The sequence below is a fragment of the Orbicella faveolata genome, unplaced genomic scaffold (genome assembly GCF_042242905.1).
Source record: "Orbicella faveolata isolate gen_17 unplaced genomic scaffold, um_ofav_v1 contig_47, whole genome shotgun sequence".
Lineage (NCBI taxonomy): Eukaryota > Metazoa > Cnidaria > Anthozoa > Scleractinia > Merulinidae > Orbicella > Orbicella faveolata.
In genome coordinates this window covers 20,867,985-20,893,864 of record NW_028301577.1, presented here as the reverse complement: position 1 = coordinate 20,893,864, position 25,880 = coordinate 20,867,985, and the positions used below count along the sequence as shown (strand labels likewise).

Here is a 25,880-nt window from a genome sequence, read left to right as displayed (position 1 = left end):
CGCGGGTCACGCAAACCTTCAGGTCACGGATCACGAAGAATAATTTCTTAAATATTCACGTTTCACGGGAAATAAAATCTGCTAATCACGCATCAGGAGAATACCCCTGTACGACCCCCTCATGGTGAGGCTAAAATACTCGAACAATTAATATTCCGTACGACGACGCTTTCAATTGAACATTCTAGTTGGGCATTCTAATTGCATAAATAAAACAAACCCCAAGCGCTTTCGAACTGAATTTTTTACCCAACAAAGCTGTCACGATTTCTTTCCGCCATCCTTGCTTCAAACGAGGAAGCAACGTTGAAGTTTTTACACGTGTGGGATTAAGAGTGGAGCTCGCGCAGGGTTCTCGCGCTTGCGGGACTCCAACGAGGTTTATTAATACAGTTTTTCATATGTTTCGAATTGAAGACAATCAGGAAATTAAGCAATAAACAACTAAATTATCCTCGATTTAAAGTGTATGCTCTCTCCTGCATTGTTCTAAGTGTTATAAGGATATGCTGGATAGTTATTTTTATGTATATCGACATTTACAATTCCTCAAATGTTTTCGCTCACACGTGATTGGCCTAAATGCGCCACCTGACTGAATATGCCCTAGCTGAAACTCGGGAAAATCCGAGTGATATTCCCCAATTATAAAATTCGCGTGTTGCGAAAACCAGGCGACACGAATAAAAGATAAAAAATACAATATTCCCGATTTGACTTTTAAAATATGTTCAGATATTTGTCCGCGGAAAGACATTATCGCAAGAGATTATCAAGGTTGATAATCTCTTGTCCGCGGACATTATCTGTTCCGAGATGCGAACAGTTTTCCGAGAGCGAATCGCTCTCGGAAAACTGTGAGTTTTGAGGAACAGATCATGATCTCCGCGGAAAAACATTCGAGCGTATTTTCGTGTCAAATGGAGCCTATTGTTTATGTCTCTGCCTCTACTCACCAGCTCTCTCTGCCAACACTGAAACTGGTTGACAACGACAGGCAGGCAAGAAAAATCATACTAATAGGAAAACTGATAACAGGAGCTGGACCGCACCTGCACCAGAAAAAGTCTGTATGCATAGTGGTTGTGGCAATAAAAAAAAAACAATACTTTATTTGACGTGGAACATACGCTTAGCATACCTTACAGATATGTCACGAGAAAAAAAGGAAGAGCAGTAGCGAGGTTAATTATTATTTTTTCTTTTTAACCTTGAGGCTACAGCGGTTTTCAGTTGAGTGTCGAAAGTAATCAGGCAATTACTTTGGCTTTGGTTTTACTATGGTTTGAGATTGGCTGAGTAGTCTAATTGGTAAGTAATTGGAGAGATATGACTGCGAGTGACAGTCGCTTGGCTGTTCAAGGCTTTCAGTTCAGTCCTCGGGGAGCGGGGCAAAGTAAAAAAAAAGAAAAATATATGTATACCAACAAGGATAGTCAAAGAAAAGAAGAGATCCCGAGTTACTGCTCAAACCTTTTCACAAAGAGTCCAACGAGCGTGGTAACCAGGTCCCCCGCGATCTTAGACAACGCGGTTAGGAAACAATCGTTCTACTCGCTATGTACTGCCTCGTCCCCTGGCGCCGTTGCGTTTCGACGACAAAGAGCGGGAAACATGGACCGCAGTGCTTGATGGTTAGGTCGCGTTTTGGCGGAGCGTTTCTGGCTCAACAGGCCCACAACACTACGGGCACCTCACTACCGGCCCAAAGAGAGACAACCCCAGGGAACTAGACAGTGGTGTTGTTTTTCTCAATTTCAAGGGAACAATTTATATTATCATTTCACTAGCTCTAGTTCTGTTGTCCAAACTACAAAATAAACACAGCTCACTTCTGAATCACCAAGTTCTTGTAGTCAGTCCACAGACCCTATACTTTGTCGTGACAAGTTGTCGAGACCGCAACGAGTCAAAGTATCCGCAGAGGGTTTGAAAAAAGCCCGAACGCAAGGGGGGAGGGGGGGGGGGGGAGGACCTGGGGAAAAACAATAACTCGTAGCAAAAAAAAAAAAAAAGCGTCCATGGACGGACTAGAGTTCTTGCGACAACCAACTTACTTTAGCCGGTTGATCGATTTTTACCGCATCGTTTCAATAAGTTGTCGTATTACATTTATTTCTTCAGTAGTTGAATTGACTCGATCAGTCTGCATGTACAGGCTTATGAAAAAAATTACTGAAAGAAAGTCATTAATATCCCATTATGTAATTAGTACGAAGTAATACATTTGTTTCTTTTGTTTGCAGATGTGGTTTGAATCAATGAAAACAATTTTTTTTTTGTAATTTCTACATGTTGTTCTGAATTGTCTTGTGTTTTAACAAAAAGTCGGATGATTTTAATTATAAAGATGGTATTGACCGTAAATAAACACCATCTGCAGAAAACTTGCATTTGTATTTTGATAAATTGTGCAATTTTTTTTGTCAGCGGTCGAAAGAGTTTTTCTTTCTTCTTACAACATAAACTTGAAAAACTTCTATCGCCCGGAATACGAAATTTCACCATACGCCGCCACCAAAGGTTTATTAAAATTAATAGGCTACACTGTGCTTTATTTATATAAGATAATATGTTTTCATAAAAATATCGAGACTAACTGAATTTGCGAATTTTAAGAGTATTTTAAGAAGGTCTCAGAATAAGAACATTCGATTTTGTGTGCAGAAAATTTGTAAATACAATGTATGTTTAAACTAAACCGTATGAAAATAATTCTTCCTTTCTTCGTATAAAAGACAAAACTAGCCAAAAAAAGAAAAAAAGAGAGGAAGAAGAAGAAGAAGAAGAAGAGAAAAAAAAAAAAAAAAAAACAGCACTAGCTGTATGTTCGATGCTAATTAAACATCTCTGCTGGAAGTTATCAGGCTTTACTGCCTGCAGTTTGGCCGGCCAAGATTACTTCGATGCAATCGGTATAGTTCAGTTTGTATTCCTTAAACTAATCTAAGAATACTGTATTCACAAGGAGTATTTTCAGCCTAAAATCGGTAGAAAAATAAGAATATTCAGCCTGGGCCGGGAAAACAATATTTTTATATAAAAAAGTGTGTATATATTTATACCTCATTTTGATAGGATGTTAGACCATTGCAAATGTATTTAGAAAACCCCCGGTGGTGTGAACAGAGAGAGTTTGAATTTTGACAATCGAAACAAAGTTCTTTTATCTAGAAAACACTATCTCCGTGTTTCTCAGCCAATCAGGATTCCAGAATTTGCATTAGTGTGCAAGACGAATTCTACTCAAACTCGATAGAAATACGCGAAATGTTTTCTATTTCTGAAATATTCTTGAGTACACTTTGCCTGTTCAGGCTGTCCACGCTCTATTCTTTCTTCTCAAGCGCCGCGCGTTCTTTCAATGAGCACCTTAACTTGTCCGTGACGTTGGGCTAACACTATTTGCCTCTGGAAATTAAAAGCCACATTTGCTCTGTTATTATTCCCTTTTCTTTGTTTTTCAATGCAGGTGCCCATTGTACGCAAGGAATAATGGTGCTTTTCTGAAACAACTTTCCGACAATGAACTTTTCTCAGCACCAAACTGACGGACCAACGATGAATTTCCCTGGTTTCATTGCGTCCTTGACTTTCCAATACAGCTAATGTAATTATTTGGCACCAAATAACTTACAACACTCCCAGTTAAAGCTGTAAATCGTTATGCTATAAATATTGTCTTAGAATTCAGTGGATCTCGCAATCGCCAAAAAGAGTCGTATTGCATGGTATTGCCTTGCTGAATCGTTTTATAAACGAAACAAGTTACAGCATTGCCTTTATTGTCTCCTGTGCTTTTCAAGAATTTGAAATGTTGACATTATTTCTATCCAGAGCAATCTCAAATCGACCTAAAGAGCGTTCCTGTCAAGACTGTTTGACATTCACTGAGACTCTATCGAGAGGCTCTTTTCAGTAAAACGACAGAATGCAAATGATCGAGCGGCTTCCACAACACAGACAATAGAGGGCTGTTTGCAGGGTGTCCGAATACGGCGTTTTGATTGGTCAATTTTAATTGACTCGCGAATACATGAACACAACACTGGCGGTGGACGTACAGCGTGCATATCCATTCGTGACTGTCAGTTGTGTATATCAGCGCGGAGGCATTAAGTGGTTCTATTTTTCCACCTCAGCAGCTACAGCGTTACATCACTCACTTGATATTCGGAAGGAGGACTCTTGGCGTTCGAGTTCAAGCAGATTTCAAGGACTTCTTGCGCTCCGGTGTTGGAAATCAAAACCCGGCATGTCCACAACGACTCTACCCTCTCAACTGTAATTCGACCTTGGAAAAGTAAACTTGTTGAGTTTCGAAAATCGCGCGCCAGATCGTCGAACTCTTATCTCCATACGGTCTCCAGGGAAGCGAAAGCCGGCAAGTCGAGATGTGTCTGCGATTGAACTCAAATTAGGATTAGAGAACCAAGACAAAGACGAGTAAAGCCGCGGACCAAAGGTACGAACGAGCTTACGGTTGTAATGTTTACATTTCATCTGTGAAACTAACAAGGTGTTGTATTTTGGAACGTTTGAGAACTTTTATTTGATTTAGAAGCAGTCTGAAAGAAACACGTAGATACCCTACGACTTCTGCCTATTCCAATATCGCGAACTGATTCATGGAAGGCCTCGATCGATTTGTACGTTCGAAGCTGTCGTCATGAGCACATTGTCCCCTTGTGATCTCCAGCGTTACCACAAAAAAGTGCAAACTCACGGTTTTATACTGATCGAGTCTTTATAAAAGTATTATATGGAAATTGAACAAAGTGTCTTCCTGTCAAACTCGAGCCATGTATTCTTTCACAATGAAGACATCGGCACCTGAACATAATGACCGATTTCGTCTTGAAGCCAGCACATCTACTTCCGTTAGACGTCAAACTTGGCCATGTTAAATTTCAGGGAAACGACATACGGAGTTTATCAAATATTTATCTGTATTGGTGGACAATATTTGATAAACTGCATGACTTGTCGAGCGACAAGATGAATACTACACATGTTGAAAATGTTTTAATCACGATGTACTGCTTTGATTCAACGAATTACGTTTTGGCTTCTACATGTGTATTATCACTACACTGTCATTACAATTACTAATGAAATCCCATGGGGATCGAGAAGTCTTTCTCTTTTTTAGCCCCATCAGAGACATTTTTGTCAACGTCAGATCACTCGGAATATTTAACGACCTATCATTATAGCCGTGGGCAATGTTTGGCCCTTTTTAGGCCAAGATCGGAGCCATTAAAGCAAAAATATAGACAATTCATCGACAGTGCTCTGCGAATGTGACAACATTTCAGTTTCTTAAAAGTCAAATTCAATGTCACATTTCACAAGTCCACAAGAATTGAACTCAGAGTGGAAATGCGGTTTTAGAGTAGGGTTTGAATATATTCAAGTGTCGGAACTCGTCGCTGACAATATATTTTTGCGGAACATGAAAGATTCTAATTTATTTTTAAGCGCGCTGCAGCAGGTGAAATATACGTGGTTAACTATTAAAAGTGACATTTGCCAACTTGAAGACATTATTTTTAATTTTTCTACCCCAGTATTTGAGTATAGAGGCGCCTCGTGAGATTGCCATGCAATTTGTTTATACTGAAAACATTTTGGAAATTGTTGTCAAAGCGTGACCACCGTTTGTATTGAACAAGTCAAATTCGACGAGAAGTCATTTTACGATTTCGACACACAATTAAAATGTGATGACCATAATACAACCCCGGCTAGATTTTCAATCTATTTACTCTGTCCAAGTCACGTTTCAAAGTCATGAGTCATCTATATATTTCGTGAAAAATATTCATTACCATTTGTATATTAGTCGCTCGGTCGTGTTTGTATGCACAGGCCACTCGAGTTTTGCATAACAATTAATTACAAACGTTAAAAAAAATGTTGTTTGAATGCATTTACGCTGGGGAACACAGCTATAAACTACATGTAGATCGAAAATTGTTGTTCTATATACATCTTTCAGTTTTTTAACATGAAACTGAGATCAAATTGTTGGTAAACATAGCCATATGAGGCATTCAAGGGTTAATTAGTTGAAACACAAAAACCAAAACAAATTCATTGTACTTACAAATTGAATTCAAAGAAGGACGTATAGTAACATCGTGAATGCCAGTTTTTGTTTCAAAACGTATCCAATTTTCTCATAATTTTTACATGTAGTACTCATTACCTAGTACTGTGTTGGGTAATTTAAAAATATCTTTCCAGAGAGAGATGATTTAAAGGAACAGAATGAATGTGTTACATGAGGTATCTAATTTCACGAGTTGTACTCTTCTTCCACTCTGTCCCAACCTGCCTTTTTTGTGAACAAATTTAATTTCCCTACTAATTGACAGGATTTCTAATTAATTATTTGTTTGAAAAATACTTCTCATCTGTTTTACAGTTAGAAGTTTTTCTACCTGTATATTACTATCTACACTAAAGTGGCACAGTCTAGGGATGTTGGAAATTTGTTGTGATAAAGTACTGTATAATTATATTTTGTTATTGCAGCCAGTAAAATATTTTTTAAAGTGAAGTGATGTAAATGAGACAGTGTTCAATTCAGGCTGCACTCATGTGATTGATCAGCTGCTCTCTGGACTCCAAAACAATATATTGGACTACCTCATTTTCTGTGAATATTCTTTTCAAAAGTTTGTTGTGCAAAATGCAAAAAGCAGGAGAGCTCTCCCATGGTCATAAGATTGGTATCCTGATAATCGATTCATGTTACTATCCTTTTGTTTTAAATGACATATATAATGAGTCAGACACAACATCTGTATGGCCTCAATCCAGAACTACAATAGGTAAATGTTCATAACAGAACTAAGCTATTAATAATAATATCCATATAAGTAAGACAGAGAAGTGCAAGTCTGCTATTTAGTTTTGTAATGTGTCAATAACCACTTCTGTGACACCCTTGTACAGTTTCATTTGAGGTTGAAATGTAGAACAAATGTACTAGAATTTTGCATCAACCCAGCTATGGTTCTAGGGGACTCAAACTAGGGACTCGGGGACTGGAATGAAGATTTCAAAATAACTAGTGGAGGAGATTTTTGGGGGATTTTACATTCTCACAAAGAGAGCCCCCTCCCTTTGAAACATTCTTCTTGATAATGACTAATTAGTCTCAGAATCGTTCTCACTGGAATTTTATTACGAGTAGTCACAAACCCTGCCTCGATAGGGTTATCACTACATTGCCAGAATGGAATTCTTCTACTCAACACCCATGGGGAGGAGGGGCATTTGTTATGCTCGCCTTACACAGAAATGGGATGGGAGGGGACTTAATAAGTGTGTCACTTGTGATATCTGTGTTCCAAAGTTACTCACCTTCCATTTCGTCCCACTTTGCCCTCTTGTGCTGGCAAAGTTAATTTCCTCACCTGCTGACATGATTTATAACATTTCTTTGACAACTTGAAAAGTTCTGGGTGCTGAGTACACTTCTTATCTGTTTTACACTTGGATGTTTCTTTAATATGGAAATTCTGAGCTTGCCAAAAAGTATTTAAAAATACACACAGGGTCACCATCCCCTGCTTGGGTGTCCTGTGACTTTCAAGTCCTGTGGTACAAAACTGTAGGTTTACAGGAATTGGGCAGGAGTTAACAATTTTAATCCTTTAACAGGCTTATTTACTTTCAACAAATGTTTGTTTTCTTCTTTTGCCTATTAGTAACAACTGTCTTACGAAATGGATGACAGCGACAGTGGAGGATTGATGTCAACTGAGGAGGAGCAGTCTGGAGAGTCCTCTGGGTCTACTGGGCATTTGCACATGGAGAAAAAGATTTCAAAACTTAAAATGAAGCTCAAAGGATTTCAACAGGTAAGGCAAAATAGCTTATGAATCTTCCTTGTAGACGGGGTAAGGGTGTAACGTTTGGAAGCATATAAAGAAACTTGGGCCATCCTCATGGAGGTCATGTCCATGTTAGGCAACCATTTGATTATTTGTTTGTTCACCATAGAAACCTGAAAACGTTCCATGAAGTCATTTGCTTGTGAAATTTATAGCTTGTGTTTGACATTACACTCTATTGTAATCCCCGTCCACCTTCCCCATCTGAAATCACGTCAAATATAGGTTCAGTGTGTTCACTCTCCTGCATTTCCTATGGCGCACGTCCAATGTCAAGATACATTGAATATTCAGGTAGCCTTCGTGTAGCCGTACCCACTCCCCGTGGAAACTGGGAAGTGGGAACGGTTACACGTAGGCCAGTACTCTTGAAACATTTTCTGACTCTAACTTAATACCTGTCGTCTTTGATCTTATAGGTAGTTGAAGAGAGAGACACTTTAAGACAAGATGTTCAAAACCTAGAAGGTCAAATTGAGGAGCTGATCAAAGAGAAGGAGCAACTGAACGCAGAACACGCACAGGAACTCGTGGTGTTGTCCACCAGTTTTTCTGAGCACTTAAATCAAGCACCAGTTTCCCAAGACTCCAATGATCCTTCGTGTTCGAAGTTGAAAGCGGAATTTGAGAAAGAGATTCAAAAGTTGCGGACCACAATTGAGGACAAAAACTATCACATTGGCAACCTGCAGAAGAAGCTACTTGAAGCGCAGCTGGAGTTGGAAAACGAGCTCGACAAACACGAAGCGGAGGTTGAAAGTCTTCGTGCTCGTTTGGGAAATGGAGAACTGGATTTTGAGAAATTGGTTGAAGAGCGCCTGGACGAGGTAAGAAGCCAGTATGAGACGGAGCTAGAGGAGTTACGAGCGCGGATTGACAAGAACGAGGAAAGCACAGGAGCGGAGTGTAGCGACGACTCGAGTAGCGGAGAATCGCGCCGCAAATATGTCAAAGAGAATGCGGACTTGAAGACGAAGCTGCAAAATCGTGATAGCGACGTAGAAAATCTCCTGGAAGAGGAGCGGACCAAGTATCGGGTTGAAATTATGGCGGTGAAAGATCGCCTCACGCATCAGCACCAGGTGGAAATAGACGACATTATATCGCAATTGGAAAAGTCCAACGCTGAAGTTGAAGAACTTAAAGAGAAGTTGAGGCAGGAGAAGTTGAAAGAGGACACAAGTAATAAAGGTTACAACACCGCAAGTTCAAACTCTGGCGTGCATAACGGTGAAGTGGAAAATGGAGGTGCCGACCGAGAAGAAGGTTCTATGAATGTGAAGTCAGTCATTGTCCTAAGTCATGACGGACAAAGCGATACCGCTGGGATGGAGGCTCTTCGAGCGGAGCTTCATGCTCACTACCAGCAACAGATCGAACAAGTCGCCAAGAGACTGAGCGAGGAGTATCAAGGCGAACTGGATGAAAGTCTCAGCAAGATGGAGGAAGAGTGGGAGCAACAACTAGAGCGTCAGAAGAACGAGAACGAAGAAAAGATTGCGTCTCTGCAGCGCCAGTTGAAGAGCCAGTATCAAAACGACCTGGACCAAGTGACAGCGGACATGGAGGACCAGATTCAAGCCCTCAGGGACAGCCACGCTCAAGAGGTGGCCGAGTTGTTGGGAAAATTACGAGAGCTTTCCGAAGAACGCCGAAGATCTGTCATCCAACAAGACACCACAGAGCAGCAGGTAGTCATAATTAAGGAGGAGTACCGTTCAAAAGTCGAGACCTTGGAGCAAGAGCTGCGCATCGAGAAAGACAAAGTTGTTGAATATCAGCGACAAATGGATACGGTGGAGGCGCAGGTGCAAGCATTCAAAGCTGAAAAGCAACAGGAATTGAAAATGATCGAAGAGGAGATGCGGCGACAATGTAAAGCCTTAGTGGAAAAGAAGGCTAACGAGCTGAAGGAAAGGTACCAAAGCGAACTGAACGAGAAGCTGAACAAGACTGAACAGCACTGGAGAAAGTTATACGAGGAAGACATTGGAAAGACGAGGTCTGAATTGGAAGAAAGCAACAAAACACTGAAAGACAAATACGAACGACAAGTATCTGACATTATGGTTCAAATGGACGAAGTTCAGCAACGGAGCAGAGAAGTTCTCATGCAAGAGAAGATGCAATTTGAAGCACAGCAGAAAGAACAGTTCGAGAGACAGCTTTCGGAAGTGAAAGAGGCACTGGAACCTTACAAAGATAAGTGTTTTGAACTAGAAAAAGAAAACCAATCGCTGTCCGAAAAGTACGAACGCGATCTGTCGGAGTTAAAGAGCAAGATGAACGAGGTTGAAGGACGTTACAAGGAAGATAAAGGAATCGAGGAGCAGTACTTGACTACCCTTAAAGGTGAGCTGGAACTCTACAAGAACAAACTCCAGGAATTGCAGGAAGGGAAGAAGTCGTTGATGGAAAACTACGAAGCGCAACTTGCTAACTTGAAGAAAAAGTATGACGAGATGGAAGAAGGAGAGATAAAAACTCTCCACGAAGAAGTTAATGTCTACATCAAAAAAGCTGCAAGCCTAGAGGAGGAGAAAAGAGCGTTGTTGGAGAAGTATGAAACTGAAATGAACGACTTGAAGACTGCCATAGGTACGCTGACAGGCGAGTTAGAGACAAAGAAAGCCGAGGCTGAGAATCTGGAAAGCGAGAAAAACAAGCTGTCTTCGACTATCTTGGAACTTACCCAAGGTTTAGAATCGGCGAACAGTGCATACGCGGAGTTGGAGCAGAAAAAGGAAGGGATAGACAATAAGTTGATCAAAGAGCTGCGTGGCAAAATCTCAGATTTAGAGAAAGACTTGGAGGATTCTCGACACAATTGTTTCGAGCTGCAGGAGGCCAAGAGGGCGTTAGACAACAAGCAAAGCGAAGAATTGGAATCCCTGAGGTCCAAACTGGAGGAAGAGAGTAATGTAAACCAAGGTCGCGAAAAACAATTGCTTAGTCTTTCATACGAGAAAGAAAGGCTTGAAGAAGATGTGAAAAAGATACAGAATGAGTTTGATCAGCTTCAGACTAAACATTTAGATCTAGAATGTGCTTCTAGGAAAGCTAGAGACGAACACGCACTGGAAATATTTACGTTACAGACTGAATGGTCTGAAACTCGAGAGAGTCTTGGTAAAGAAAAACAGAATTTAGAAGAACGCTTGCAAGAGCTCGAGCAAGAGCTTAAGACTTCAGCAGAAAGCTTTGAACGCCTTGAAGAAGCAAAGAAAATTTCCGATGAACAACATGCAACAGACGTGGAGGGCCTCATGTCGGAATTAAACATCTTGCGAAATCTCAGCGCTGAAGTAGAGCAACTCCGAAAACTGGAAAAAGAAAAAGAAAACTACGAGCTAGAGGTTTCAAAATTGAAAGAAGAGATAGACTCCCTCACGGTTAAAATAAGGGAACTTGAAGCGGTCAACTCTAGTTCTTCTCAAGAGATTGCAGCGCTCCAAAAAGAAGTTGAAATGGTCCGTGGTGCTCACTTTGAAGAAGAAAGACAAAGGTACGAGCAAGAACTGGCGACTCTTAGAACACTTACAGAAGAACAGAGAATTACCATAAACGAACTAGAAGACGAAGGGCAGAACAAATTTGGTGTACTTTTGAGTCAGCACGAGAAAGAGCTCGAAAGTTTGAAAGAGGAGCTCGAGGAACAGATTGCCAAGAAAAGAGAGCAACTATCAAAGGAGTCGTCTGCGAAGAGACAAAAACTCAAAGATGAATACGAAGGGAAGCTTAGAGTACTATACGAGGAACTTGTTGCCGAGAAAACCAGAATAAAAGACTTGATGAAGTTAAATGATGATCTCAGCAGAAAATTAAGCTCATCACAAGAGGAAAGTAACGTGCTCACAGAGGAAATTGAACGCTTGAAAGAAATTGAAGAACATTTGACTGGAGTGGAAGAAAAATTGACCGAGGAAAATGCAGCCAAACTGGAACAGATTGTGGCGGAATACGAAGAGAAAGTGCGCAGTCTTGAAGAAAAGATCTCCAACTTAGAAATTACAGAAGAGGAAAACAATAAAACTGATAACGAAAGTGAGAAAGAACGGGAACAGTCTTTGGAAGAATACAGAGAGAAGGTCGAGTCTTTAGAAGTTGAGCTCACTACGATAAAACAAGAGGCCTCGAGGTTGCAAGAGGAGCTGAAGAAGGTGGAGGAGAAGAGCGAACTTGACATCAATAAACTAGTGGAGACTTATGAGGAAAAGTTGAAGACGTCAGACGAGGAAGTCCGACATTTATCTGCTCGTCTCGACGAGAGTGAAAAAGAGCGCCAACAAAGCGTTCAATCGATGGAAGGTGAAAAGGAAGCCCTGAAACAACAACTAGACAATGCTACCGATGAGAAGGAGAAGTTACAAACCATGGTAAAAAATCTCGATGCCGCAAAGCAAGCAGTTGTTCATATGTACGACGAGAAGATAGAAGTTCTGGTCAATGAATTAGAGGAGGCGTCGGAGAGAGCGAGCAGCGCCGAGGAAAACTTAAAAGGTTCTGGTCAAAAATTTGCCGCCCAGGTAGAGAAATTAGAGAATGAGGTGACAGAGCTTCGAGATGAAAACAAACGACTGGTCGAGGACCGTGATTCGTCTTTTCACAGCCTCGAGAGAACGCTTAATACCGAGGTCGAATCAAAGGAAGCCTTGCAACAGAGAGTCGCTGACCTGTTAGAGCAGCTAAGCAGCGAGAGAGTGAAACTGGAAGGAAAGCTTGAAGAAGCATACTCCGATAGACAAAGACTGGTAGATGCTTTTGAAGAGAAGAAAAAAGTGCTGCAAGATGAACTGGTTTCTATGAAAAATGAAAGCGCAACTATAAAGCAGACGTTGGAGGAAACCAAAGAAGAAGTAAATAACCACGCAACAAAACTACAAGAACTGGACAGCATTGTACTAGAGAAGAACAATACTATAACGGCACACGAGGAGACCATCAAAGAGGTTAGCAGTGAGCTCGACGTGGAAAAAGACAAGGCATCTAGATTAGAGAAAGAAATGAGAGCACTCATGCAAAACCAGAGTTCGGAATACGTTCACAATCTAGAACGCATACGGAGTGAGTTAAAGCAGGAGTATGAAGAAACAACTGAGCAGCTGAAGAAAAATTACGAGAACATCTTTGCCAAAATGGAGGACGAGCACCGGATTAGCCGAGAAGAGATCGAAGCTGAGGTGGAATCCTTGAAAGGTATGGTGGAAAATCTCGAGCAGTTAAATCAACTGAAAGACGAAGAACACGAAGTGCAAATGACGGAACAAGCGAGCAAGCATGAAGCACAGTTAGAAGTTTTGGAAACGAGTTTCGAGAAAAAGAAACTTGATTTAGAAATGAAAGTGGATACCACGAATAAAGAGCTTGACTTAATCAAGACCGAAAGACACTCTCTTGTGGAGAAGCACAAGGTCGATTTGACCCAATTAGAAACCAAGTTGTTAAAACAGAGTCAAACACAACTAAAACATGCTGCGCAAGAAGTTGACGAGGTCAAAAAAGAGAAGGAACAGCTCAAAGAGGAGTACGAAAAGGAAATCGAAACGTTGAAAGACCAGCTCATCTTCGAGAGTGCTTTCCAAGCCGATCTCCAGACCCAGCATGATAAGGAGCTACTGTCCCAGAAGGAATCCTTGGAGAGTGAGCACAAGAAGCAAATTGAGCATATCAATCAGACTCTTCAGGAACAAATCGCACAACTGGAAACGACGAGAAGTGAAAACGAAAACCAGATCGGGGAACTGAAATTTAGACTGGAAGAGTCGCAGATTGAGCTGGGCATGCTCAAAGAGACCGTCACTAGCCAACACGAAGCTGAGTTAAAAATTCTTCAAGCACAACTGCAGGACAAAATTCAAGAGTGCGAAAATTTGAAAGAACAGATGAGTGTGGAAGTTGTGCAGCTGTCATCTCGAGTTGAAGAGTTGTCTGCTGCCGAGAACAAACCTTTCCAGGAGAGTGACGACACAGAAAGTATTAAGCTTGGATATGAAGTTATGTTGGCGTCTTTAAGGGTGGAGAACACCGAGCTTAACGACCAGGTGCAGAGTCTAAAGGAAGAGATGAGACGTACCGTCAATGCGCACCAACAGGAAATGGACTTCACGAAGAGCGAGCTTGAGCGGCAATTTAGGCAACGGGAGGACCTTATCAACAAGAAACACTCTGAAGAATTTAGTAAGCTCATGGAGAAACTTGAAGACTTGGTGCAGGAACAGAACGCGTCCAAGTCACGCACTGAAGAACACATGCAAGACATCGGAACGTTACGTGCAGAATTCGATCACAAGTTTCAGCGTCTCTTGCGAGAAAAGCAAGATGAGATGGACGAACACAGAAGATCACTTGAGCAGCAATATAAGTCAAAACTTCTTGAAAGCGAAGAACTCATCAAAAAGAAAGATCGTGAGATAAAAGAGCTTCAGAGGGATATTAAAACTCTTCTTGACCGCATCGATGCATGTAAGGGTGAAGCCCTCAGTCACCAGAAAGGTTTGAATAAGGCAACTGAAGAACTGTCAAAAGTCCGTCGGGAAAATTCGGAACTCTATCGAAAACTTCGTGAACACATCGAGAAATCTCGAGGAACTTCGTTCGGTGCTGGGCAAAAGACAATCGAGCAGCTACAACTGGAAAATGAAAGACTCAAGCGGGAAAATGAAAACTTGAAGAACCTTATGAAGAGGTCACCTTTTGTTGCAAACGGCGTTGGCGAGTCGGAAACATTTAGCGAAGGTTCTCACGTGTTACAACTCATCAAATTGATGGAACAGTTAATGAAAGAAAAGAACACTCTGGAACTAAAATTGAGACAAGAAATACTGGACTTAAAGACCAAGTTTGGAGTACTCGGCGACACGAGCAGGACGTCGATACACCAAACTAGTGTCATGTCGGTGTCGTTGTCGCCTGAAAAACACTTCAGCAGGGACGGCCTGGTGGAGATGCTTCAAGAACTAAGAGAGAACAAGGTCAAACAGGAAGAGGATATCAAAAGCCATGCTCAAGAGACCGAGAACATGATCAGCGAAATCAAAAGAATGATGGACTCTGCTGAGTTCACGGATCGCAGGCTCCAAGAGATGCTGCGTAGCCAACTGGACCATCTGGAACAGCAAAGGAGAGTGTTGGTACAAAGACTCTGGCAACTTAGAGAAAAGCACAAAGCTGTGGAGGAAAAGCTCTCCAGGCAATTAGCGGGCATCAGCAGCCCTCAAAACAGCAGTAACTCAGACAGTGCAAGATCCAAGTGTTACGAGAGCATCATCGAGGAGAATCTAAGGCGAGAAAAAGAGCTATTGGCGCTCAAGCGACAACAAGTGGAAGACCTGAATGCAAGGATCACGCGCGAGAAAATCGCTTTGGAAAGGCATTCCAAAGAAAAGCAGATCCTCGACAAGGAGATGAAGGAGAAGGACAAGTTGGAAAGCGAGTTGTCTTCCCAAAGACGAGATCTGGAGAGAAAATGGATCGGACGGTTGAAAGAGAGGGAGATCCAGCTGAAGAGGGAGAAAGAGATCTTAGACGAAACCAAAAGGCGAGATGACGTTGATAACATTCTACTCCGGGACCCTTCTCCCAGACCAACCGATCGAAAGGCATTTGGAGATTCAAGACAAAATCTGCTGTTTCCTCTAACAAGCGAAGCAAGTTTACAGGAAACTTTAAAGAGAGAAAGAGACAAAACCGTCGAAAGAGCCTACGCACCAGAATCCTACGGTCGAAGCACCAATACGGCGATTAACGATTCCGCAACTTTGAAGCAGCATAGTGATTATTCTTTGCGTGGTGGTAAACCAACAAGCGATCGAACTGTGACCTCCGAGTCGCGAGGGTTGTGGCGACAGAAGAAGTCCAAGCGTTCGTCAACCAAGAAAAAGGAGCAAACTGGAGCAAACCGGTCGGAAGTCCACGTACCCAGGTTAGACCTTAGTTCTGATTCGGACGTCGACCTTGGTATGGCAAACGACTCGAACTCCTGGGACATAGACTTGGACGACGATTCTGACCTCGAACTCTACAGTACGCAGTCCATAGATGGCTTAGAAAACTTAGAGGAGGATTGGGAGCGTAGACTGGAAGAAGAATTAAAACAGATATCGGCGACTGGAGCGCTACTGCCAGGAAATGACTTCACGGATGCGCAAAAGCGTACTTTCCAGCAAAGGCATTCTGGAGGTGGACCTCACATGGAAGAATTCAAGAAAAGTACACATACCACACTGGATAAAGCGCCGTCATCCCAATACGTGTCAAGCGTCGACTACGATGCGAGCTGGCTTCGGAAATTAAGCTACGAATACACCCACCCGCGTGCCAATCATCCGCGGACTTCAACAGCCAATGGCACAGGCGAACGCTCAGAACCGTTCAATCTTGCAGACATCTCTCGTATAACGTCTGAAATCGCTTCTCTACCCGATGCACCCCCGCGTCACGTTATACGAGGGCAAGAAATCTTAAAAACACGCGCACAAGACAATATGGCAAGAGGTTCAGGTACCGCTCAATACATAGCGGAAACCTTGTTTCCTCTACATAGAAACCCATCCAAGGAGAGCGGTATCGATTCGCCGTCCTCAGCGCGTTCAGAACCGGTGATCTCAGGAGCAGCGGTCGCCAGTGCGCGGCGTCGCCTGCTTCGGAATGAACGCGTCTCGGGAGTGTATCTACTGAACGTTGATGAATACGTTGACCGTCATATGGTGAGATCATCAGAGGAGGTGGCCAAAATACGGGACTTATCTCCCTCAGAGAAGCGTTTCGATTTATGAAACTCCATACTGGTCTGGCATAATTTGGACAAGAAGGTATCTACTCACGTCGATGAGCAAGAGACTGACCGTCGAAATCATCCAACAAGGTGGCCAAAATACGGGACTTCTCTCCCTCAGAGAAGCGTTTCCATTTATGAAACTCCATATTGGTCTCGCATGATTTGGACAACACGGTTTCTACAACACGTCGATGAGCAGGAGATTGACCGTGGAAATCATCTCACAGGGAGCCCAAAATACGCAGTCTACCGTCCTCCGAGAAACGTTTTGATTTATGAAAGTACATATTTATCTCGCAAACTGCGATAATTATGAAGCTGATAAAACGTTATTTATTACCCAGTAACAATAACTATAACTGTAGAGGTCGGCCACGAACTACCTGGAGCATTTTCTATTAAACACATCTGTATCAAAGGAATATCCTCAGTTACGTGAAATTCATCTATCATTTTCTCGGTCAAGGAACCTTATATCACAACAGAACAGAAACTGTTTTTTACAAGATCGTTCATTGCAGCAACATCTTCAGACTCAAAAAAAGGCTACTCTAGTACGCTTCCGTAAATCATTAAGCCAAGTTGTTTTCAATTTGAAACGGATTTTCGTTGGCTTAGAGAATTTTTAAAAGAATTGAAGTCAATTTTAAAGAAGAGTAAATGACGTTCATAGGATTTAACAGCTTTATTCTTAAGAGCATATATTCTAGAAGTTATACGCATAAATAAATACGTTGTTATTTTGTTAAAGTGAACTGGTTTATATAGACCTAAAGCAGGCAAGTTCCCAGGCGTTCTCTACCAGAGGGAACGCCTAGAGACTTGAAACTTGTGACACAAAGTAAGGTGAATGCTTCAATTAAGTCGGCGGAGCAAGTAAATCTTTTGGCAAATCCTCGTGAAACGCCCGAAGAGTTCCAATTATTATACGACGTTTATCAGGACGTGTCATGTTGCTTAGAAAAATACCCCGTATTGAAACCGCTGGTTTGGTAAATAAGCCAAAAATATTACTTGTTTCCCCGACTGAACGCGGCTACATCTTCAGCGTTTCGGTTCACAGAAGCAGGCCAACCTCGGTCCCATTCCCCCGCTAGTGAAAAAGAAACGAAGAGTGAAAGCACGCGAGGTCTGAACACAACTCTTTTTTGAGTCCTCCCAAGACTTAATAAGCGCACCCCATAATCCAAACGAGATTAATCTATATATCAACATGTAGATTCCGTACAATTAATCGACACTACAGAGAAACCATGAACACAAAATTGTGAACTAGAAATTGAATGTAAAATATATATATATATATATATATATATATATATATATATATATATATATATATATATATATATATATATATATATATATATATATATATATATATATATATATATTTTTAGATAACTAAGAACACATGGTTTTTCCGTGAAATTCAAGACAACTTGAAGGACCTGGATTATTATTAAAAGGAATTCCTGCATGCTTTCGTTTTTTTTTTTTTTTACACAACCACAAAGTTCTGAAGAGAAAGAATTCCTTGACAGGCGTTTCTCTTGTGGCGTGCAATTCACCTCCCGCTCAAAAGACGGATTGTTAAGAAAAGTTTTAGTTTTCTTAACAGCTTGTTAGTACATGTGTAGAAGTGTAGATGCCAATTGAGCCCCTTCCCTGAAAGTTTCACGTGTTCCATCTTTGGTACAAAAGCATAACGATGTCTAAGTCGACCACATGTTGCTAATATTCAAATGAAAACGTTGTTTGACTGGGAACGGTATCACGACGCGTGGCTTAGTTAAAAGGTCCGTAACTGCTCGACAATAAGTTAAAATATCAAAGTACTGGTTATGAATGAGGACTCCAAGAATAAAATGCTAGTGAACTGCAACTTATGCAACAAGAGGCTTAGGTCCCGAGTTGAGTGTCTCTACCGGCTGCCATCTTGACTGCTCCAGCTCATAATATAGTTCCTGTTGGAAGACAAAAAGAAGCAAGGCTGAATATAAACAGACTAAGGACTAAGGTTTCATTTCATGCACACAATAGGCCCTTTACACGACCTAGTCACTTGGTACAGAATCAGCCCTGCTACATTAAGCTTTTGTTTTAAAAGCTGACTGACTAACATATAACTTACTGACGCGTCCTCAATAAACTATTCACACTGAGTGTCTCGCGTTAGTGTACAAAAATGTAGTCAGAATTCCCACTGAGTAACGCACTTCCCAGAAGACTGATTTTATACCATGTGACTGGGTCGCGCAAAGCCTCGTGTTGCTCTGTCTTCTTAAACCCATTTGATAATTGTTAGTTAGCTCTGGAGGAAGTCCTAAACTGGTATGCATGTCTCTCTGTATGGTGAAACATATAGTTTGGGCAAAAGATAGATTCAGTGATGGGTTTTGGTGGGTGCTTTCTCTCTAGGTAAGGAATAATCAAAAGAAAGCTTTGTAAAACTTACTGCTTCATTTGAAATAATGTTTTTGTTTTCTGTTGTAATATCGAGAGGTGGATTGGGATCTGAAAGGAGAAAGGAAACGTTTCCACTGATCAACACTACTAAAGTTTGTCCTGAAGTCCTGTTTACTCTCTAACAGATTTCCGTGACTCCTTTGTCGTTTGCTGTTCTAGACAAATCAAATGAGTGGTTTTGAAACTAAAATTAGCCCTGATTAAAGCGTCATGTAGCCCCAGCCCCAACTTTAAGGACTTAAAATAATAATAATAATAATAATAATAATAATAATAATAATAATAATAATAATAATAATACATAATACATAATATTTTAAGAGGACGCCTCCAATCACCATAAGGTGGTTTTCAGGAGGGTCCCCTGAGAAAATAGATGTTAAACCTTTAAAATACATTAAAATCTAAAATTGATCAACGACAACAATTAACAGAATCACTGTAGCCAAATACTGTAACTCTGGAATGATTTCAAAAACCACCCAACCCCCTTCACCAAGCAAGGAAATCCTTTAATACGACCACCTTTGGGTTATAAAGTGATGTTGGGTGGCTGCAAGGCGTGGTTCCACCACGTACCATTTTTGAAATTAAAGAAAAGAAAAGCCCCACGAACAACACAAGCTTATCGTCTGTTAACAGTCTGAATGAATTCAAGCATTTACAACCCTATCGTTGTAAAAGGTTGCCGTTTTAGCAACTACCGTGCAATACTAATTAATTGTAGATTTACTTCTGAATCAATATTTTATCAGCCACTATGACTTGTACTTACCCTCTGCTGTGTTATCCACTGTAACTGTTTCTTCGTAACTCTGCATGCAGAAAGTAAACAAGAAATCAACGGGTCTGGGTCAACGAGATATTAGTTGCTTTCAGTTTTCTTCATTATCATGGCTTCATTTAAGTTTCTAACACAGTCAAACTTGTATTAAGCAGACACCCTTGGCACTCCCATATGTGTGTGCATAATACAAGGTGTCTTCTTAAAACAGGTTCCAATATAATGTGTCACAGTCCACAATTGTTAATTGACTATTCTTGCCAAATGACCATGCCAGACCAAACATGAATGAAACCTTATGAGAGTTGACTTCCCACTGAGCCAGAAGATTTGCAGGCAGGTATACAGGCAGGCAGGCAGGCAGGCAGGTATGCAGGCAGACAAGGTAACACTCTCATGTTTGACAGGTAGTAATACACTGTAATTCTGAAAATGTTTTTGCCCCATTCTAATCCTTAAACTCCTCTTGCTTATCAGTATTGTTCAAGCTGGCCAAGAGAAAGACAGGTTTAGCACTCTAAAGTATTCCGTCAACTTGTTTTGAGGTAAACCTGTCAAAATCACAGAAAACAACTTGAATTCATTCACTAGCAATCCTGATGAAGGTAATGAATTCAAATTGATTTCACATGAATATAAGTTAGAGGGTTATCTTCTGGTTGAAACAGATTAACCTAGGTTGGGAGCAGATAAACCTGAAAAAAAAAAATTTGAGTTTGACCTACTCCATACACACTTGAGAGAGCAGATGGTGCAGTAGTGAGATACCTCCCACCAATGTGGCCCGGGATTGATTCCGGCCCGGTTCCATACGTGGGTTGGGTTCTTGATTTGCTCCACGGGTTATTCTACAGGTTCTCCGCTTTTCTTTCCTCGACAAAAACCAACATTGCCAAATCCCAATTTGACCAGGTTAGAGAACCCACATGCATGAAAACCAGCTAAGGCAGATGTGGCTTCCTCTCCAAATATTGTAAATTTATTTACTTACTGTTGGTTGCTGGTAAGCGGTCTGTCCGTACGGTTGATAATGTTGATAGTGTTGATAGTACTGCTGCTGTTGTAGCTGTTGTTGCTGTTGCTGATGCTGGTATCCCTGCCATGCCGCCAGGTATTGCTGGTATTGCTGGTACTGCTGCATGTATTGCTGGTTTGCAGCACTAGCAGTGCTGTATGACGTGGCTGCATTACCTGCATTGCTCTGAGGTCTGCTACAATAAATACAACATTTTGTGTGAGAACAAAGCCACTAGGGAAACTACAACTACCGCACTCGCCTACCCCCCCTGACCCCACCAGTAAACTAGTAATGTAGCAAATTATAATTACATTGTAGTTGTTTGTGCTGTTGTTACGAAACTCAACGTTTGACAGTTGTCATTTGAACTTTAATGAATGAGGCACTGTTAGAGTAGAGTGTCTTAAATTGACCACTGTAATTCTGACCCTCAGTGAACCACAAATGAATTTATTGATATCAGTAAGGTTTGGTACTACAAGGGTTGAGTAAAAAAACAGAGCGATAATGTCATGTGGTACCTTTTGGGGGTTGCAGCACTGACTCGCAAAGGTTTTGAACCACACCCTACAGCTCCTTGCATGTCTATCATGGCTTTCCTGTGTTCCACTTCATCGCTAAACCTCACAAAACCATATCCTCTGCAAAACATAAATAGTGTGTTAAATTCAACTGAATGTAGTTACTGCAAGTGACTGATTGGGATACTCCAGGGTTGAAACCATTTACAGTCAACTCTCGCCTTGTGGACACCCCGCTATTACGGACGCTCAATATTACAGACAAAATCCAGGTCCCCAGTGAAAGCTTCAGTATAATGGTCTGACTGGAAATAACTCCTGCTATTACGGACTCTCCCTATTATGGAATTACAGACACTTTCATGGTACCAAAATGGCAATTTTATTGTTTTGACTCTCGATAAAACGGACACCGCCTACTTCTCATACAACATAATTATATATTATAATACCATTTAAAACTTACCTTGAGTTCCCTGCTGCATCCAAAACAACTGCAATGCAAAAAGCAATACATTGGTTATGGCCTATGTGCTTTCTCACCTCTAAGCATTCTGTGTGTATACATGTACTGTAGGTCAAGAAGTCCGATCATGTTCAGGTTGCCCAATCACAGATCATTATTATTCTGGATTCATTTTTAACACAAAAAAGTACCTTTAGCAGCTTTGCAACTGGGGAAATGTCTCTGGAAAAACTCCTGAAAATTGAAAAGAAAAAAACAACAATATTGTAAGATTCTAAACATTTTTCACAAAATTGAATTTAAAAACACATTTTTTGAACACAAACAACAGAAGGTCCAGGGGCCTGATAGCTGGAGTAGTGGACTCTACATCCAGAGGGACTTCTGATTTGATCAAAAATTTTGATCTTTCATCCGCGAAATTTCTTTCCAATCCATTTTGCCCCTCCAACTGCGAGCATTCTCTGTTGAATGGTTCACATTTTGGAAATTAGACAGTCGTCAGATTTTCATAAACTCTGCCATGAGGTTTCCCTATCAATTGCTTCTGTCTCAAATTCACCAAAGTTTTGGTCAAATGCAAAATACTCTTACTAGTGACTAGGTGCTCAGGTTCCCAGGACCTTAGGGTAGATAAGGGTTAGATATATGTGACATGACTGTTTTTAGTCCACTGACTCCTCAACCGGCCAAAACTGGCCTTAAAAAAAGCTTGGTCCTTGTACCACTTGTAATACCATTTCTTATCAATTCTACAATGTTTAATTACCTGAAGAGCATAGTCAGTAACATCAGGAGACAAGTCACCAACAAATATTGAATACTCTGGTCCCCTGAAAGAACAAATTTCCTTGGTTTACACTATGGTATGTTGCAAGAAAGCAGACTAAAATAAGACACTTAACAGAGTTATATATCTGTTACTCACTGGGAAAATGAGTCCTTGCCATAAGTAGCCCAATTCAACTTGAATCGTTTTATCTACAAAAAAAGGAAAAATTATTATTTGCCTCACAATTATGTTGTAACCACTATTATAATTTAATCATAATGACTATAAAACTATTGACAAGTCCCTCTTGAACAATGTTTTAGATAGCAGTGACACAAGATTAGTAGAGAATGTTCATTTTTTTTATTGCAAGACAGGAACCGTATCCTATCGTTGAATTTAACAACTTACATGATTTGATTTGCATTGTTCACATTTCTGAGAACATTATTATAGATAAATATAACTGAAAGTTTTAGAGGTAAATTGAATAAAAAATTTTCTGGGAAAGACTGGATCTCGTGTTAAGTTTTTTAATAATTATCTGAATTTTGTCTATTTCTTGTCTATGTAGTGATATTTTTTTTTGTTTTTCAAGACCTCTCCACACCATTAATAAGAGAAAACTGCAACATATGCAGTTACAAAAAATATTCACATCCACCCCAAGGTCATTGAAATTTCTGAGGAAGAGGAGAATTTGAAAAGTCAAAACTGAAATACTGTAATTCCTTGAATTAGCACCCAGGGTGCTTATTTCAAATCTAGGAGAAGACGGGGGCGCTTATTTGAGGGAGGCGCTTAATCAAGGGGGCCGCTTATTTGATTTTCCCCAAATCGTGGTCAGACATGATCAGTTTTTTGTAATAAATGTATGTGTCAGTCCCTCAGAAGTCTCAGAAGGATCCTGTCTCTCTTGCCTCCTGCAAAAGGTCTTTAAGCGATGAATTAGCCGATCTTCACTAACATCCATTGCTATGGTCAATGCGCAGTACTTGAATGAGTTGATAATCACTTGCTTGTGATTAAACATGGCCAATACTATACATCTTCTGTTGTCTCAGTACTCTTCCACAAAAAATGCAGAGGGGAGTGGGGCGCTTATTTGAGGAGAGGTACTTATTTTAAATTTTGGCCGACAGGAGGGGCGCTTACATGTATTCGAAGAGGGCACTTATTTGAGGTGAGGTGCTAATTCAAGGATTTACGTAAAAGGAAAGTAGGAAGTTAAATTGGTATTTTCAGAGGCACGAGGTTCAATACTAAAGAAGAAAACTACCATATTTTTCTGAAGCAACACGATACATATCAAAGGTCTTGAGATCTACTTACAGGATTGCTTCCAGGAATCGGCAATCCATTTAATTTAGCCATGACTTTCTGTGATCCTGCATAGTCACCAAAGTCAACAAAACAGTACCCAGCTGGAGTCCTGAAAAAGAAAAAAAAACACAAAGCTGATATGTGTTGCGTACTGAGCCCTGGAGTAAAAAGAAAACTACAGCTTCAAGAACATATTTCATGACATTAACATGTACATGTGACATGCCAACATACTATACTAAAACAAATATGTGTAGCTCTGCAGGAAAACAAAGATGTTAACTTCCTATGATAACAACTGTTTGAACACTGGGTTAGCCCTTGATCTATTATATATGTTTCGTGAAAAAATGAAGAAAATCTATTGATTAGAAGTTTGCATTTTTTTCACAAAATGCACCATCAAATTCTGATGATTTTAACTCTGTTTATCTGTGCGGTGGTTTCAAATGCCTCTTGAAGGGTTAAGTTTTGTGAAAACGTTGGCAGCATTTTTTGCATTCCTAACACAAGTAACTCATTATCTGACTGCAGTAAAAATTTAGAAAAAAACTATTGACTTGAAAATTTTCATGTGAATGTCCTTAATGGAAAATTCCTGTCTCCAAGATCAGACTGAGCCAGCAGTTTTTGTCCTGAAAATGCTAGCCTATGCAACCTTATTGGTTGTGCCATGATGATATAACAATTTATGACAACGAATTATTGAATGTTTCAGTCAGATGCTATCTGTTTACTGGATAGCGAATACCTGACTATCAAAGAGAGGTGCAAGTAAAATTTGTCAAAACCAGGACTGGTTCTCCCAGCTGTGTGATTGTGGCAAAATTTCATGCTATCATCAATGCTGAATTAAATAATCCGGACTGCTCGCAAAGGAAAGAGTGAATGTCTCTTCGCCTGGACTCTCACCCTCCACCTGGGCGGGGTGAACACTGAGGGTCTCACCCACCGTTTTCCCTTGGGACCAGCATTTTCTTTCTAGCACGTGACTTCGCCATATAGCACGTAATCAGCATAAGATAGTTACAACTAGATTACGTTAAAATGTAGGTGCAATACGTTACCCTGTGGCCCTGTTCTTGATCATCTTCACCGATGAAACTGCCTCTCCCATCGCTGCGAAAGCACTGGTGATGAATGCTTCATCCATGTAAGTGTCGAGCTGTCAAAGATCGAGGCTTTAAGTAAACCGCACAAAACCCTTGTCTAGTGCACATTTAATCAAAAATCCCGACCTTCTATTGTTAAAACTAACAAGATTTGTCATGCGATTTGTGACTTACATCTCCCATCCACAAACTGGTCATATTGCCGGTTGAAGATTGTGAAAAGCTAGTATTAGTACAACTCGGTGACACGTGTCTAGTGTGACTTGTCAGTGGAGGTTTAGCAATAATTTTGCGCCCTCTATCGATAAAGCGGCATTCATAAACCTCTTAAGATTACTGAGAGATCGAGGTTTATCTTATGGTAAACGAATGAAACAGTAAAACTTCTCCAAGGCAAAAAGTTCAACACGTGAAATTTACGCTTTCTTCTTCCTTTCTTCTTTCTTTCTTTGAGGTGTAAGTGGTAACTGCTGACCAAGGAGATATTATTGCAGGCTCTTCCTTCGAAGGAAGTGAACTTCGTTCCCAGGGTCCTCGGCTAGATCTTCAGCTGTCTCTGTTAGTTCAGCGTTGTTTTGTTTCTGCCATTCATGTTAAAAGCGTAAAGACTGTTGCATACATCAAAAATAAACTAGGACGGAGGTGAAAATGGCCGAAGAAAGGAGGGATGGAGAGAAGGATGAAGAGGGGAAGGGAGATAGAGCTGGGAGATAGAGGAGGGGGAATTCTAGA

At 40.7% G+C, this 25,880-nt stretch overlaps 2 protein-coding genes across 2 annotated transcripts; one reads left to right on the top strand and one right to left on the bottom strand.

The window, feature by feature from the left end:
* Positions 1 to 4,047: 4,047 nt before the first annotated feature.
* LOC110055292 (uncharacterized) lies at positions 4,048 to 17,433 on the top strand. Its single transcript, XM_020761668.2, has 3 exons — positions 4,048 to 4,465; positions 7,722 to 7,874; positions 8,327 to 17,433. The coding sequence occupies exons 2-3, from the start codon at positions 7,740 to 7,742 to the stop codon at positions 16,679 to 16,681; spliced, it is 8,490 nt and encodes a 2,829-aa protein (XP_020617327.2). The 5' UTR covers positions 4,048 to 4,465; positions 7,722 to 7,739; the 3' UTR covers positions 16,682 to 17,433.
* Positions 17,434 to 18,166: 733 nt separating this feature from the next.
* LOC110055293 (tRNA selenocysteine 1-associated protein 1-like) lies at positions 18,167 to 25,628 on the bottom strand. Its single transcript, XM_020761669.2, has 12 exons — positions 25,323 to 25,628; positions 25,104 to 25,201; positions 24,046 to 24,145; positions 22,870 to 22,922; positions 22,711 to 22,774; positions 22,133 to 22,175; positions 21,942 to 21,969; positions 21,476 to 21,595; positions 20,928 to 21,147; positions 19,928 to 19,967; positions 19,142 to 19,200; positions 18,167 to 18,650 (listed from the first exon to the last, which is right to left on the bottom strand). The coding sequence occupies exons 1-12, from the start codon at positions 25,344 to 25,346 to the stop codon at positions 18,570 to 18,572; spliced, it is 930 nt and encodes a 309-aa protein (XP_020617328.1). The 5' UTR covers positions 25,347 to 25,628; the 3' UTR covers positions 18,167 to 18,569.
* Between the last annotated feature and the right edge of the window lie 252 nt (positions 25,629 to 25,880).

Coding starts and splice junctions, on each gene's coding strand:
- LOC110055293 (XM_020761669.2), bottom strand. CDS start 25,346: ATGACCAGTTTGTGGATGGGAGAT. Junction 22,775..22,869: donor GGCAAGGACTCATTTTCCCA/GTGAGTAACAGA, acceptor TTGTTCTTTCAG/GGGACCAGAGTATTCAATAT. Junction 19,201..19,927: donor AGTGGATAACACAGCAGAGG/GTAAGTACAAGT, acceptor TTCTCCTTTCAG/ATCCCAATCCACCTCTCGAT.
- LOC110055292 (XM_020761668.2), top strand. CDS start 7,740: ATGGATGACAGCGACAGTGGAGGATTGATGTCAACTGAGGAGGAGCAG. Junction 7,875..8,326: donor AGCTCAAAGGATTTCAACAG/GTAAGGCAAAAT, acceptor TTGATCTTATAG/GTAGTTGAAGAGAGAGACAC.